Here is a 17492-nt window from a genome sequence, read left to right on the forward strand (position 1 = left end):
GAGGACATCTGAGGAGGGCAAGAGAGGCCGCCGACTCCGGAGAGTTCTTCACCCCAGCGAGCAAGTATTTTGTGTGTGGGATGGGTTATGCACTCTGCTAAGTTGGGGGGGCGGGCAGTTCCAGGTCCGTATAGCAGGGGGGCAGGGAGGGGGGGTGTTCAGGGAGGGGTTGTTTTCAGTTTTTTAAAATGTTTGACTCATGGAGGTTGGATATGGCACAAAGGAAACAACACATTGGTCAGCACACGAATGACATGAAGGTATCAGTCCGTAACGCGAACATGTCTTCCACTAGAGGATAGAAATGGCACACGGCTTGGAGGCTGATACCCTGGATGGGGGACCTCACACTGGGCCGGTAGCACCACTACAATTGATGTCTTGGAATGTGCGGGGGTTGGGGGACAAGATTAAGAGGGGACTGGTTCTGCAGGGAGTTAGACGGTTGGGTCCCGCTTTAGTTCTTTTACAAGAGACACACTTGGTGGGCACGGCTAGTCAGGCACTAGACAGACGGGGCTATCACATGATAGTGCATTCAGATTTCACCTCAGTGTCACGCGGGATAGGTATACTGATGCGGAGGTCATCCCCGTTCATACTATAGGCCACTAAAACAGACAACCAAGGCCGCTTTGCGGCGGCCCCCGGACAATGGGAGGGCAGGCCACTAAGCATAGTGTCTGTTTACATTCCGCCAGCACTCCATATAGTTGCCCTTCCTGACCTGGGAAAATTCCTTCTTGAACTCCCGGAGGGCGACCTTATTATAGGAGGTGACTTTAACGCAGTGGCACATAACATGCAGGATAGATTCCCGGTCCGAACGCAGACCCCGAGTCCCTCTCGATTCAGTGAATTCCTAGAGGTGCAGGGACTGGTAGACGTCTGGCGGCAGTTACACCCTGAGGACCAACAGTACACCTACTACTCCACTGTTCATAATAGTCTGTCTCGTATCGACTATTTTCTTGCCCTGGGCGAAGGCCTTCTCACCATAGGTGACGTACAGATTAGACCTAGGGGCATATCTGATCACTCTCCGCTCACACTGAATTTGTCGTGCCCAGAAAGGGCTCGCAAAGGAATATACCCGATTTTTCAAGGCTATCTAAAGATACCGCACATACGTAAAGAACTGAAAAAGGGGACCCAATTATACTTCGCGGAAAACACGGCCTCGGTAGCGTCACCTACGATCTTGTGGGAAGCCTACAAAACGGTATTGAGAGGGCAGGCCATCACGACCATAGAGGGACACAAGCGAACGCAAAAAAGGGAACTACTAGACCTAGAACTAGAACTTAATAGGGCAAATGCAGCTCACATGGCAGATCCTACGGTGGACAGGCTGCACTCGCTTCAACTCTGCCAGCAGCTCCATGATGACCACCTAAGGTGACGGGCAGTCGAGAACATTGCGGAGACAGCGCATAGAGTCTACGACATTGGGGATAAGGCGAGTAAACTCTTGGCCTGGTTGGACAAAAAGAAGGGAGGTAGTAGGAATATCCTGCAGCTACGGGGTTCCGACGGGGTGCTGCACATGCGCCCGTCGATGATAATAGAGGCCTTAGCCGACCACTACCAGGAGGTATAAACCCCGGGTGTCGAAATAACACCAGAGGCGGCAACGGCGGCTCTCCACGGTGTACCGACTCAGACCCTATTGCAAGAAGCAGTGAGTGAGCTGGAAGCTGACCTATCGCCGGATGAGATACAGTTAGCCATCAATGCGCTCCACTCCGGCAAAGCCCTGGGCCCCAACGGGATCCCTATTGAGTGGTATAAGGCAATGTCTGAAACACTAAGTAAACCCCTACTGGCCATGTACACAAAAAGCTTGGAGCGGGAGATCCTGCCCCTCGATCAGCGGATGGCAACCATTGTGGCGATCCCGAAACCGGGCAAGCCACCCACGGAGTGTGCATCATATCGCCCAATATCGCTCCTTAATGCCGAGGCCAAAATCCTAGCGAAATTATTGGCTAATAGACTGATGCCTCACCTCACGCACTTGATCCACCCGGATCAATCGGGCTTTATGCCACACAGAAGTACGGCGCTAAACCTTCGACGATTACACGAAGCGATGGCTCGTGCCCGATTATTGACTGAACCGGCAGCCATCCTGTCGTTGGATGCCAGGATGGCGTTCGACATGGTGGAATGGCAATACCTATTCGCAGTGCTGGCCAACATGGGCTTCGACCCCAAATTTATCTCCTGGATACGGCTCCAATATGCGAGTCCGGTAGCGCACGTGGCAGCGAACGGCCATATCTCCCGCGAGATATCATTAGCTAGGGGGACGAGGCAGGGATGCCCGCTCTCGCCTTTATTATTTGCCTTAGTCCTGGAACCGCTGGCCACTATCATTAATGCTTCCCCGTTATTGAGAGGAATTCACTGGGGAGACAACTGGGAGGACAGAGTCTCCCTTTATGCTGACGACATGCTAATTTACTTGTCGGACCCAGAGAGGGGTATTCCGGTACTCCTGACACTGTGTGATGCGCACGGGCAGACTTCTGGATACACGATTAATTGGACGAAGTCGGTCATTTACGAGCTTCGGGGTCCCTTGCCGAATCTTCCGTCGGATGCCCGTTGGCAGTGGCGGGCACCTCCCTCCGATACCTGGGGATCCACGTCACCCGCGATGACAAGGTCTATTATGAGCTGAATTTGCTACCACCGCTCACTCGACTGAGGACTGACGTGAGACACTGGAAGGCCCTTCCTCTGACATGGCTGGAGCGGGCAGCGCTGTTTAAAATGATGGCGCTGCCACGTTTTCTTTATGTATTGGAAAATACGCCAACCCTGGTGCCGCCCTCTTATGCCCGAAAAGTGACGGCTGAGGTAACTGGCTTGCTATGGGGCGACCACCCATTTCGTGTAGCACACATGAAGCTCATCCGAGGCTGGTACGACGGTGGGATAGCCCTGATGAATGTACAATTGTACTACTGGGCGGCGCACCTTAAGGTCCTTAACCAATGGCTACATACCCCGCAGGACGATCCGGCCTACCTCGCGGACAGAGCGCAGCTGGGCACGCACAGTTTGCTGGCCCCGCTGTACCACAAGGGTCTAGCAGCGAAACTAACAGGTCCGACCAGGCACGCAGTGGCACTATGGCACAAAGCACAGGCGAGGCTTAAATGGGGGGGTGCCATAACAAAACTTACACCTCTATGGGACACCAAGGCACTGGCAGACAGATTCATCATTGAAAAATGGGCTCGCAGAGGGCCAGATTCTGAGAATCTGGCCCTTTGCAAGCGCAATTTTTGCATTTGGGATTCATCATCCCAAATGCAAAAATCGGTAATTGCGAAATCGCTAAATTGCGAGGAATTGCATTTAAGGAATCTCTATTTGAGATTCCTTAAATGCAATTCATTAATCATTTTTAAATTGCGAAATCGCAATTTCGGGCCGCTATTTACCGCAAGGTCAAACCTCGTGGTAAATGGCGAAAACTTAGAAAAATGCTTTTAAATGCATTTTTCAAGTTGCATGTTACACACACACATGTCCTTTGGACATGTGTGTGCGCAACACCAATGTAGATTACATTTCAGGGGTGCTACAGGGTGTCCCTTGGACACCCCTGGCACCCTTGAAATCGCATCCTTATTTGCGATTAGCAAATTGCTAATCGCAAATAAGGAATGTGTAGGAATCGCAATTTATTTAGCGATTCCTACATGAATCCCGTTTTGCAAGTCCTTAATAGCGATTCCTTAATAATCGTTATTAAGGACTCGCAAAACGGGACAATGATGAATCTAGCTCTGGGTCGTTTACGACATAGTAGGGGATTCACTCAATGGGACAACATAGGAATCTCCACGGTAGGAGACATGTGGACAAAAGATGGGGTTATCCCATTTGAGCACCTCCACAACAGTACAACCGAGGCGGGTGCGGAGGTCCCAGAATCCTCCCCGCTGGAGGATCGCCTGCTAACTGATTATATGCAGACTAGCGCCTCTTCCCTCACATATCGGAAGCTACTGAATAACATGCCAGACCCCTTACTTAAACTGAGGGAGAAATGGGAGGGTGAACTGGGCGACATGGATGAGACGGACTGGAACGCTGGGATGGCATCCCCGAAGGAAGCGGACATCTCGGCTCGATTCAGGCTGGTGCAATTTAAGATACTGTACCGGATTTACTTCACGAGGACTACTTTACACAAAATGCAAAGGACTGACCACCCGTATTGTCTCAGGGGCTGTGGGGGGGAAGGTACACTATTGCATACACTTTGGGAATGTCCGACTATTGCTGACTATTGGCGACAGGTACTACGTACCATTTCCCAAACCCTAGAGGTATCCCTTACACCTGATCCACGCACATGCCTGCTGAATGTATAGGGACTGAATGACCTGACGCGCCAGGGACAACAGTGGGCCGCTGTGGGCATTATGGTCGCCAAGCGAGATATAGCGCAGAAATGGGGGGCGGCAGAGGCACCGACCTTGGCGCAGTGGTGCAGAAACATGGATATGCTTTTGATGATTGAGCGAGCAGTGTATAAAATGAGAGCTAATCCTCGCAAGTGGAATCAGATCTGGATGCCCTGGAATAGCTACCGGGGAGACCTGTGTAAACCTTTACCAGAGGAAGACATTGATAGCTCAGAGGATGAGGAAGATGTGGACTAAGTAGCTCAGTGGATGGCTGCACGTACTGATACTGTGGTGTAGCGGGGGATCGACAGGCCAATCAGCCAGTTCTATTAAGGGACCCCTGGGATTGAGGGGGATACAATGAGTGCTTGGGTTGATTTGCTGATGAGGGAGACTGGCAACATGGTCACTAACATGTATATTGCTTATCGAACCTATTGAGTCACATGTTTGATTATGGTTATAAAACATAAAAGTGAGACGAACTCTGATTCTTTCAAGTATAAATGTTACGCTTTCTACTGTATTGTCACTAAATTGCTGCCGGACCGAAGGTTGTCGACTGAATAGCTGTGTATTTAATTTGACGAATTACCGAAATGCGTGGCAGCCGGCCTCAGGGTTGTAGGTAAAATGCTGAGTATATTGAGCAGATGTTAATAAAAGTCTTACGTTCCCAAAAAAATAAAATAATAAATTGAGTTGCCCATTTTACAGTCATCTTTTAAAAATAATGGCAGCGCAATCACTTCCTTCATTGGCTTACAGACTTGCAATATGGCATGGTCGGGAATCCGGAATTTTAAACGAATTACAAACAAAAGTGTACAAAGCCGTCTTTCATCTCCCAAGAGCAGCGTCACCAGCACAGATTCGCCTGGAATTTGGACTCCAAAATCAGAAATTCCAGAGGCACTCTGTCTTTGTGAAATTATGTTGGAAATTTCGCTCTTCGGAACAAGGCACCCTGAATAATCTATGCTGGTCAGTAATAAAGGCCCAGTTTGATGAAAAAATCCTGTGTTCATGGGGTGAATACCTAAGAATAGCTCTCGAAGAACTGGGCATTCAAGAGGCATGGGGTAGCAAGATGGAGAGGGTGGCGTTCAACAAAGTGTGCAACGGCTTCGCAAAACAATTATCTTTTTTAGAAGACAAAAACACAATGGTAAAAAGGCAACATTCCTGGACAGTGATAAATTCATATGTAAATTTAAAACCTCAAGCCTATCTAGCAGCTCATTTTAATTTATTCCTGAAAAAGAAGTTTATGCTGTATCGGTTTGGGGATCCGAAACAAAGGATTTGCAACCAAGTTGGAAAGGGAAATACGATAATGCAACTTGCAGATTATGTGGATATCACAAGGAGTCCCTTTGTCACATGATGTGTGTCTGTCCAGCAGTTGGTGAAGTAAGAAAAATGCTCTTAAAAATCATCTTAACAGAACCTAATATACGTACCTGCAGGCATACCGTTACCTGTTGGGCAGGGGGGTCATCAAATATCTTAATCTGTAGAGGGGTAAAGCTTTTAAACATGATTGACTCACTTTAAAAAAAAAGCGGACATTGAATCAGGAAATACGGTTACTAATGAATTGTAAAATCTCGTATTTATCCAGACACCATGATGCACTTTATCGTGAATACGGTTACTAGATGAGTGGAATCATTTTTTCCTTTTGTATTTATTAAGATTTAATGATATATATTTTATTGTGAAATTGTTTTTTAGCATACCTTGTAGTCAATTTTAAAGTGTTACATTTTATTGTTGTAAAAAAACAAATAAAGATGTTCTCCTTCACTGCTTTATGTGCTGAAACCAGGACATGGGCAGCAGTCTGTGGTCTACTCTGGGGGCACACTTACAGGTCCAAGTCACAGGACAGGACCTGGACCACGAATTGTCTGGGACAGGCTTCTGTCTCTGAGCACATGCTAGATTAGCACAATGCCAGGGCCAGAAAAAAATAAAAAACAGGATACCAGATATACACACTGCCAGGCGCTCAGGCAGGGGCAGGGGTATATGCTTGATGCACATGCAGGGGACATTCCCGTTCCACAATCTCTATCTCATTAGTCCAAAGTCTTTGAAGATGTATGTATTAATTGATAATATGTGCTGTGTTATTTAAAGCTGACTGTATGCCTGCTTGCCAGGTTACATCATATTGGGTCGATGATTGACAGCATCTTGGGCCACCAAAATGAAAATGCTAGGGTCTTTTGTAGGATGTGTCCCCTAAAGAGTCAAAGGAGTAACATATATAAAAGGGGAATACATACAAAATCTGTATCGGGTATCCTGGTTTTTATTTTTGGCCCTGGCATTGTGTTAATCTAGCATGTGCTCACAGACCAAAGCCTGTCACAGACAATTTGAGGTCGCAGTCCATGGTATACTTGTTGAACAATTGCCAGCGATACTACTGCTGATCATTTCTAATTCTTTTTACACTTCTCTCTTATCATACCATATTTGATTTCCTCTCTTGATCTCCTTACAAACCACTGTTCCAAACTTGAACCAATTGTCTTTACTTTGAACTGAATTGGTGCTGGGTTTGAATTCCATATAGGGCCTGACGAGGAGCCAGGTAGGATACCTCTCTGTCTGATTGCTACTGCTGTGTTGTTGCCAAACCCGGTTTTCTTGGATAAGGGTACCCCCGATCCAATTTTGCTTACTGGTGTAAATTGCATAAGGCTTTGGCTGCAACAGTAGCTATGCCTCGTCCCCTGTGCCACCTTGATATTTTTAAACAGCAAGGGTGCAGCATTCTATGGTATTTAACCAGTAATAGGAGTACATGTGTGGAGATACCGGTTGGATACTATAATTCTGGCCACCAGAAGTTTCTTTGCATGCTCTGTCCTAACTTGTAATTGGGCCATAGTATCTCATCTGAAGGCTTTACTTTGCCACCAGGGGTTTGGGGATTCCCTTGCGTTGCACACTGTACCACTGGAACCTAGCTATACCTGATTGATGAGCCCTAATAAGACAGAAACCAGTCTTGTGTTGCTTGGGTTCTGGTTCAGGGAAGGCCTGGCCTGCAGTAGCAACCCGTCCTCTGCCAAAGTGGCAGGGCGGGCCGGAGGAGGGAGGTGGGGGATTCGGGGACAAAAAAAATAAATTACTGAACGCTGCCACACTCTTTCAGTCTTCTTCTGGGCACAGGCTCAGAGACTCCACTGCAGCCAATTCTGGTACTGCATGAAAGCAGCGTCGGGTTTGGCCTGAGCGTTATCAACTTGTGCTCTCAGGCAGACTGGGAGCCTGTTCCTGCTCTCTTCAGCCCCAGCATCACATCTGGGGCTGGAGAGAGCTTCAGTGTGCATGACGGTTTGACCGGCCTGAGACGGCTGGCCAAACCATCATGTGTACTTTAACAGGGCCCTTACTCCCCCACCAGCACTGTCATCCCATGGACCAGCCCCCAAGACTCATTAGCGCATATGAAGCTGATAGACACAGGCGCGCCAAATATGCAGAACACTTAATACACCAAAACTCCACACTGGTAGATGACACTGCCAACCAACAACTGTTCCTCGTCGGTGCATTGGAGGATAGGTTCTGTCCTCACTAGACCATTAGAGAGCACCTTGGGGTTCAGAAAAGCCTGCCACTGGTGTCTTGATACAATACAGATAGGCCTCCAGGCCACAAAAGTAAATCAATGTTCGGCCAGAAAAGTTGAGAGGTTTGACCTTGAATCTGAGATTGGCAGCATGGCACAGGTGACCACAGATATGAAACAACTACTATCTATTCAATGGAACCGACTTCTGTTTTTAACATTTTCTTTTCTCTTTGTTCTTTTTCATGCTTGCTGCTTTGTTCTGGGAAGAAATGGCTGAATATGTGTCTTCAAAGGGTCCCATAACAGTTACTATTAATATAAAGGCGCTGAAGGTAAGAGCTCCAAGATCCCTCAACTTCCTTCTTGTTACATGTGGTTAAAGGGAGCTCTAGGCTCAATGTTTTATGTAAAAAGTGCTCTGGCTACAGTTTTTCTTGGGTATTTGCCGCCGAATGAATGCTTGTGTTGCCAAATGCCAAAGCTTGATTTTATCTAACGCCTCCTTGTTCCCCCACCCAATGCACTTACTGTCTCTTAGCCACACTCTCGCAGGTTCTTTTTTATCCCTGCCATTTCTCTTTTTTACTGTTTTCCTTCTTCTTTCTCACTTTTCTTTCTCTTGCTGTTGGTCAAAGTCCGATTATGAAAAATAAATCTTAAGTCCCCAAAATTGAGCGCTGATGCCTAGCACAGGAAACCACCATCACACATTAGGCACAGGGTAGGTTGCGGCTACCATCCTGGTCGTCAAATCTTGGCAGAGCTTTGCCAAACAATATTGTACTGTTAAGCTCCCTCCCAGACCTAGGTTTAGGCCACAAAAGCCCTTCTCTGTAGAGGAGTCAGAGGCTACACAGTTTGTTATACGTGGTAGGCACAGTGATTGTTTTTGTGGGAGGAGCTCCAAGCGTAGCCATCATAGGCTGTTGGTGTGCTTAGGAGGGTATAGGTTCCGTCAAGCTGGACTTGACAGGTTTGTTCTGATAGCGCAGGAGCCCTTCATCGCACTCAGCACTTTCTTGCACTCTTCGGAGACTCCATTCTCCATCAGGCTTCACAGCAGTTGCCGCCAACGCGACTGACTTGCCGCCAGGAAGTGCATAAAGGATGCTCTGGGCTCACCCAGCGCGGGAGCCCTCATCGTACTGAGCACCTTCCTGCACTCTTCTGGGACTCCACCCCCCATTAGGCTTCGCGGCAGGTGCCGCCAGCGCGACTGACTCGCGCCAGGAGGGGCATAAAAGCTGCTTGGGGCTCCCGCAGCACGGGACATGCGTGGGCGTGCCCGGGCACAGCTCGGGCCAAGGGTGGGCCCGTCAGCGCCAGGAAGAGGTGGGGCGGGGCCACCCCCCTTGGTCGCTGCTGCCAGTTGTTTGGAGCAGGTTGATTTCACCATACGAAAGCCATTACAGAGTGCTCTGAACTGTCTCCTGTTGGAGAAAGGTACTGTAATAACTTTTTGGCACAGGCCTCCTTCACTTTGTTGCTGTCTCCCATTGCACTTCCCAACTATAATCCCAAACTACTTTGGGACATTGTCACTCATTTAACTTGTGTGTGGGCTTTGAGTGGGTGGTTGTGTGTCCCTTAAGGTCAGTTTTCCCTAGGGCTTCAAGGCTGCATAGAGAGGGCACACCGAGAGATGGGTAAAAGAAAAGGTCAGGATAGGGCTCATGGCATGGACCATCCAAAAAAAGGCCTCAGTGCTGTTTGCTACAAGACAATGGATAGGATAGAGTTGAAATTGACCGAATGTCACAAAATAGTCCATTCTGGGACACTTATCCACCCACCCTGCAGGGTGTTCCCCTAACCCTGATATTAACTCTGGAGTCCTGACGGCCACCTCCCCCGAACTACCATCAGCAAAAAAATCTGTTAGACAAATCCCACAGATGTTCAAAAATCATACTAACGGTCGGAACAAAGGTCTGTGAAGTAGGCCATCTGTCCCAGAGCCTGGTCTAGCCTCCAACGTACCCTGTAACGAGACAAGGGATCCTCCGGTTGTAGCGTTTGCTACACAAGTAGAGTGTCACAACAGACTTGAGGTCCTTGTAAATGAAGAGATTGGGGTATCGGGGTGGGAAGGATCCCTATGAGGAGATTGGTAAACCTCCTGCAAGTGAGAAACAGGCCCTAGATACATTGAGTCCTTAAGAGATGAGGTTGTAGCACTGAGAATGGAAGTTGCTAGTTTAACAGAGAGGGTAAACAAACTGCAAGAAGGTTGCTTCAATAGAGGCCCCCTAAGCTTTCCTGTTCACTGTCGCAAAGGGAAGTGAAGATAAGTGTCTGGGACTCTGCAGGTCGGCTGATGATTGTCCAGCACTTAGTGCTGCCATCACTAGGCCCACACCACTACTTGGCCAAGGTAGGAGAGGGGGAAGAATCACAGATAGAGGTGAGGTTATATTAAATCGTCAGAATACCTGCGAGGTGTTGGCCAAGGTAGGGGAGGGGGAAGGATCACAGATAGAGGTGAGGGTATTTTGGATGAAGGGTGCCTCTCCAAGTTAGACCACAGAGGTTATGTGGAAAGGAGGTAGTGAGGGATGGTGTCTGCACTAGATCCCTTGATCAGGGCAATCAAGCAGCGGTATACCTCACAGAGATTCCTAAACTCTCCAAGGTTGGGTAGCAAGACCAGGAGTCAATAAAAACAAGGTCTACTTGACACTGCTACTCAATTATTAGAGACGATATTAAGCATGTTGAAAGACTACCCCTTCCAGGGTCATCATGGGATATGATCCAAGTTCGTTTTTTTGATAAGGATACGGTTGTTGGATTAATGTCTACTGACTCCCGCACCATTCCCTCAGTGAATTCCTCCATCTCCATTAGATATAGACCCCCCAGCTAGGCTAGATTCAGTGCTCTCCCCAGACTCATCATGTAGCACAGGTGATCTCAAAGGGCAAAGATGACTTCGGGCTGATGCTCTGATGTCTCTAGATAAAATCCCAGGGTCTCAGGGGCCATCCTCAAACTCACTCCAGTCGGAAGTCCCTTCCCCATCAGGGCTGGCATCTAATTTTGTAGCTTATTGTAAGACAACTGTTGTGGGCACAAGGAGGGGTAGGGTTCCCATCACTCTCAATACTGTGGAAAGGGGGAACCATGGATCGCTGTAGTGACCCCAGCCTCTGTAGAGCTTGTGATCGTTATCTAAGGTTCCTTGTATGGAATGTGGCAGGGATTTCCAAGCTATTAGCCGACCCAGAATGGTGTACCTTTGTGGACTCACATTATGTGATTTTATTTCAGGAAACTTGGAGCCTGTGCACCCCCAGAGAAGTGGATTTTCTGCTTATGGCATTAATACCACTAGGAAAGAGATGGGCAGACCCTCGGGAGGTTTAGCAGTCTGGGTCAAAACTGCACTAGGGTCCAAAGTCAAGCTCCTCGATATCGAATCTCAAGATATTTTAGCATTAGAACTGGTACTTTAGAGTGGCTAGAAAATCAGGATTTTTAATGTATACAATAGAGTGGTGAAGGGCTCTGAGGAAACCATCATGATCCGCATCCTAGACCACGCCCTGTCCAAACTCTCTGACAACGTTCCCATGTTAGTAGCAGCTGACTTCAACTGCACCTTTGAACCTCTCGCCCTCACCCGCCAGATCTGACTGAGGAGTGAGACTGTGAGTGGCAAATCCCACAGTTAGACCTTCCCACAGCTAGGTGGACAAAGGGAGGAGGCCAGGTGCAATACAATTGTGTGTCTTTTGTTTTGGGCCCTTACTTTGCAGCATGACCTGAGAGCTACTAGTGGGAGAACGAACTCTGACCCAAATGGAGGTTTCACCTTCAATAGAACTGTACATGCTAGCAGAATCAACGATTGTCTGGTTGCCCTCAAACTTTGTCCCCTAGTCCATGACATGGCAGTAACCAAAAGAACTGATAGTGGCCATAATGCCCTTGTTCTTTCCCTTACTAAGCAGGGAATTCCGGAACCTGACTCAACGGGTAGACCTGATTTGGGTGCCCTATCCATTACGAACAATCAGAGATTAATCAGATGGGACTTGGTGGAAAAACATTCGGGGGTTCTTGATGCAGTCAAAGGCAAAGTTTGCCTGGAACTAGCAGAACTGGCCAAATACCCCACAAATGTTGTAATGAAGATCTTGGGTTCCCGCCATGAGTCGTTATATAATGAGATCAGGGGCATGCTAAGTGAACCGCGTAAGGCGAAAACAAAAGCGGCTAATTGTACAAATTTGAGGTGTGATCCCTAGGTTGCTTGGTACAATCAGGACTGTAGGGAAGCGAAGGGGGTGCTTGTACGTGCAGTAAAATCAAAAGCACGCCCAAATGTAGTGGCATGTAGATTTAAGTACAGGCAGGTAATGGAGACAGCCAAGAAGATTGGGGAAGGCTCCCTTTGGTCCTCTCTACAGAGGTTGTTGACAGCTAAAGGTCCTAATATATATATGCAAAAAGGAAGGGGTATCCCCGACTAGAGTTCCTAATTCGGGATGGGTACAATGTTTGAAAAAAAAGGGTAATTAGGAACTGGTTTAACTAAAGGACAAAACCTGACAAGTGACAGCAATAACTATAGGGAAACAAAGTGCATGGTACAAAAATATAGACTTTATTTTATTAAGTTATGGCAATTTCTTTATAGTTATTATAAAAACATTTTTACTTTGTTGCAAATTTTGCTGTGTGCGTGCCTCCACTATACATGTGATGGTTGATCTACATATATATACACATCATTAGTTCAGTACATTTCAAAAGAAATTGTGATTTGAGAACTGTATGGAAGTTTGTTTCAACACACTATACATAAAAACATGGCTAAATATGACATCTACGCGCGTTTCGGCTGAGGGCCTTCATCAGGGAGCCATGTGAATGTCCAAGTGAACCTATGCACATAAAGAAATACAAATAATAGCAAAAGCTTGTCAGTGTCTGTATATTGTCCTAAGTATTTACATATTAAAAAACACAGAAAGTTATGGTACATTTATACAGTAATGAAAAACGAAACAATAGTGTCCTATAGGTGCTCAAACCTGTCCTAATATTTACAATTATGTACAATGTATTGCCCATTCAGGCTGGTACATGCGTGATTATATACATATAGCATTAATCCTAACTGTCTGTATACAGGCTTAGCTACATGAAATGCTATATTGCAGTACATTTCAGAATGGGGGAGGTGGAAAAGGAGGGGGCACACATAGTAATTATCTATACAACATTCTATAATATTGATACTGACCAACTGTGAACACAAACAACTGATGTTGTTGGGAGGGAGAAGAGAGGGGAAGGGAAGAGAAAACGGAAAAAGAGAATGAAAAGAGAAAAGAGGGAAGAGGGTGAAGACCAGAGAACAAGGAGGAAAGGAAGGGGAGGAAAAGGGAAGGTTAGGGAGGGCAGGCGGGAAAAGTGTTTGGAGAAAAGAGAACAGGGGAGAAAAAGAGAGGGGGAGAAAAAAGAGGGGAGGAAGAGAGAGGTTCGGATGTTATTAGAGAACCAGCATTATACCTGGATGAAAAATGGTGCAGATTCTCACAGGAAAGGGAGTCAAATTTATCTGAAATGCAGAACTGTCTGTCTTGGAATGTAGGTACTAGATGATGACATGATGGCAAATATAAAGATATTAGTGGTCCAGATCGAAAAAATGTTCAGAGAATGTGACAAGGAAGCTAGGGGGTGGATGAGTACCTTTATTTAATGTTTTACTCGTTTTTCCTTTTGATTGGTTTTTCTGGTATTTATATATCCAGTGGGATTTGAGGGCTGTTGGGTACAGAAGGACATATGGTAAAATTATACAGATCATACTAAGGTCCAATCAAGTCTAATAGGTAGAGTAGGGCAGAAAAAGTACCTGTGGAATTGGTCCTACACAGTTGTAGGGCTACGAGCTCCTGTCGCCAATGAGGTAATGTGCAGATAATCTACATGTCGGGAGACATGAATAACGACAGGATTAGCAAAGACTATTCTAGCGACTGCTCTCCTTGCTTGTGAAAGCGGTCATAACCGTGACATTGAGGAACAGATAAATACCTTTAGGTTATGTCCAATAGTTCTCCAAATGGGGGTCTGTGGACGGCTCTGCAAGCGCTGACAATCTACATGTCGGGAGACATAAACGGCGGCAAGGTTGGCGAAGGCTATTCTAGTAACTGCTCTCCTAGTTTGTAAAAGCAGCCATGAGCATAGCAGGCAACAGATAGATACCTTTAGGTTGTGTCCACTAGTCCTCCAATGGGGGTCTGTGGGCGTCTTCACGAGCGCTGATAATTAACGGACGCGTGCCGTCATGGTGGTAGTTATGCGGAAAAGTTCTAGACGGCAGAAAAACGACAAAGCCGAAGATTATATTCATGGTATGTTAGAGAACGGCCATGGACGCTGTTTAATAGGGCAAAGCGCAGGAATACGGGGGCCAGTGCTTACCTGATAAAAGGATTCCGTTCGCCTTCCAATGAGGGGATCTGCCAGCGTCTTTGCGGATAGAGCCAGGTATGAGGGTAACTGAATGGCGCCGGGTGTGTTTTAACAGCGGTACTCACACGAGAAGACCAATACGTGTCCGAGTTTGGTTCGGCATAGAAATCAATGACGGACTGTGTGGGATAGCGTCAATGGGCAGTATTAGAAATGGGCAGACATATTGGAATGGGGGCAAAAAAAAGGGTGAAACAAGCCCTTATGTGCTGGATATTGGCGGAATGTATGTCAGTTTATCCAGACATGGGGGGTACAGATGACTATAGGGGGCGATCAACAGGAGCACAATGTGCCTTTGTGTCAGTGGTGTTAGGTATCAGAAGTGTCTGAAATGGAAAAACATTGGAACCTATTTTTAACCGTAATTGTATTTAAGGACTTGGTCCCACGGTATTTCGTTATTCATCCCCTTAGTGTAAGTGTCCAGGGTGAAAATCCAATATACCTCGCGACATTTACGCACCTGTGTGCTAAGTGTACCGGATGATTTTCGGATTTTTTCCAGGATGAACCAACGGATGTCGTTGGGATTATGTTTGGCCTCTAGGTAGTGTTTGACCAGGGGGGCTTGCGTTTTGCCAGTGCGGATAGCCGATCTGTGCTCCGATAGGCGAGTTGACATTATCCTTGCTGTTTCGCCTACATAACCCATATTGCATGGGCATAGTAGGAGATAAACCACATTGGTGGTTTTGCAGTTAGTTAGGGTTTGAGAACGAACAGTGTTATTATTGAAACTCAGTTCTTTAGTTTCAATTGCAAATTCACAGGCAGTACAGTCAAGGCACTTGTAGTTGCCTACCACTGGTGTCATGTCAGTGAGGGCTCTTTGTGTGGGGGCGTTTTTATTAGGTTCCATTCTCGATCTTACAACCAGGTCTTTAAGGTTTTTATTTTTCCTGTATGCAAACACTGGCTTAGGGAGCTGGCTTTCTTTGGGTTTTGTTGCATTGAGGATGTGCCAATTTGAGAATACAATATATTGGAGCTTTGCATTCATGGTAGAATGTCTGGTTACAAAGACCATCTTGGATTGAGGTTCTTTAATTTGAGGTGTTAAAAGGTGCTGTCTGTCAAAGAACCTTGCTCTTTTATATGAATCACGGACTAGACGCTTGGGATATCCACGAGATATGAATTTGAGTTTCATTTCGGCTGCTCTTTTATCAAAGTCTGTCGCAGAAGTGCAGTTCCTTCGTACTCGAAGGAACTGACTGAAAGGGATGCTGGATTTTTGAGTTTTCGGGTGATAGCTGGTGTAGTGTAGAAGTGTATTGCGAGCAGTTGGCTTCACATACAAATCTACACTGAGGTGGTTGTTGTTATTGATGATGTTAATGTCTAAAAACTCCACATGCGTCTGGCTGGATGTAGCAGTGAAATGTATGTTCTTATCACATAAATTAAGCCAAGACACAAAGGTAGACAATGGTTCTGTTTCCGAGGTCCAGATGAAAAAAATATCATCAATATAGCAAGCCCATGATGAAATGGACTCGCTAAAGGGGGCAATTTCGTTGTAAATGAATTTGGACTCAAATTCAGCCATATATATATTGGCCACGGTGGGCGCACACGAAGCCCCCATGCTGACACCCATGGTTTGTTGATAAAGAGAACCATTAAAGTCAAACGTATTTTCTGATAGGACTATTTTTAAGCAGTCCAGGATGAAATCTTTGGGGCAGTCAATTTGGTAGGCGTCAATGAACCAGGAGACAGCTTTGATGGCTCCCGGTTGGGGAATGTTGGAGTATAGGGCCTCTATATCCATAGTGGCTAGCCATTGTCTTTCAGGGTCAAATGTGAGAGATTCCACGATGTTAATAATATCTCTGGTATCCTTGACGTGGGATTGGGTTCTTGGAATATGAGGCCTTAAGATGGTATCGATGTATTTGGATAAGGGCTCGGTGATGGATCCAATAGTGGAGACTATGGGTCTGTACGGTGGATCATGACTGTTTTTGTGTATCTTCGGGACTCCATATATTGCTGCCATTTTGGGTTGGCGAACATTAAGAAATTGCCACTCCTTTTCACAGATCACATTGTCGTCAAGAGCTTTAGTTGTCAGAGACAGAATTGCAGATTGAACTCTTTTTGTGGGATCTTTCTGAACTGGGATATAATGGTTGGTATTATGTAGTAGTGTCTCCATGTTCAGTATGTATTGGTTAGTGTCTATTACAACTATGCCTCCCCCTTTGTCGCAACATTTGATCGTGATGTCTTTGTCGGCTTTTAATGCCGCAAGGGCTTGATGTTCCTCATGTGAAATGTTAAAACTGGGAGGGGGTATGTATTTGGTGGCAGCTGTGAGTTTATTGTACACTACATGCTCAAATGTGGCAATTTCTGGCGATACTTGTTCTAGAGTTGGTAAAAAGGTGGATGCTGGTTTAAGACCTGATAGATTAATGGTATCTTCTACTTCTAGGTTAATCGATTCAAAGAAGTTTTGGAGTCTGATCTTTCTGAAGAAAGTCATGAGGTCTTTGAAGAGTTCAAATCTGTTAATGTTGCAATGGGGGACAAAAGAAAGCCCTAAGGTCCTAAGACTTTCTGGAGCAAAGCAGCGTATTGGCTCAAGGGTAGCAAGCCTGCTCTGGAATTCACAGTCCAGCCAGAGGAGTGGGTTTCTCACTATGTATCCCTTTATGAATCAGGCACCACAGAAAAGGAGGAAGTTAGCAACAGGAGAGGGTTGGTCCCGAAAGGGGAAAGTGAAGCTCTGTTTTTTTCCATTGTAAAAACTCAAACAGCGATTCGCTCGTGTGTCCAGCCCGTGCCCCTGGCCCTGATAGAATCCCAAACGATCTGTATAGAGAGGATATATTCATTTAGGGCTCCTACATAAATTTGCTTACTAACACTATTACATCTATCCCCCCTTCCTGGAAAATAGCTGTAATAATCCCCATCTACAAGAAGGAGGACTGATCCAAGCCGGCTAGTTAAAGACCCAT

At 46.3% G+C, this 17492-nt stretch overlaps 1 protein-coding gene across 1 annotated transcript in view; it reads left to right on the forward strand.

The window, feature by feature from the left end:
- The window catches only part of CTSW (cathepsin W), a 536072-nt gene that overhangs the window by 466001 nt on the left and 52579 nt on the right, over positions 1–17492 (forward strand). Inside the window, exon 8 of the mRNA XM_086938511.1 lies at positions 8293–8357. Coding sequence (XP_086794637.1) covers positions 8293–8357 — 65 coding nt within the window. The remainder of the gene's footprint in view (positions 1–8292; positions 8358–17492) is intronic.

This window comes from Lissotriton vulgaris, chromosome 9 (genome assembly GCF_964263255.1).
Source record: "Lissotriton vulgaris chromosome 9, aLisVul1.2, whole genome shotgun sequence".
Lineage (NCBI taxonomy): Eukaryota > Metazoa > Chordata > Amphibia > Caudata > Salamandridae > Lissotriton > Lissotriton vulgaris.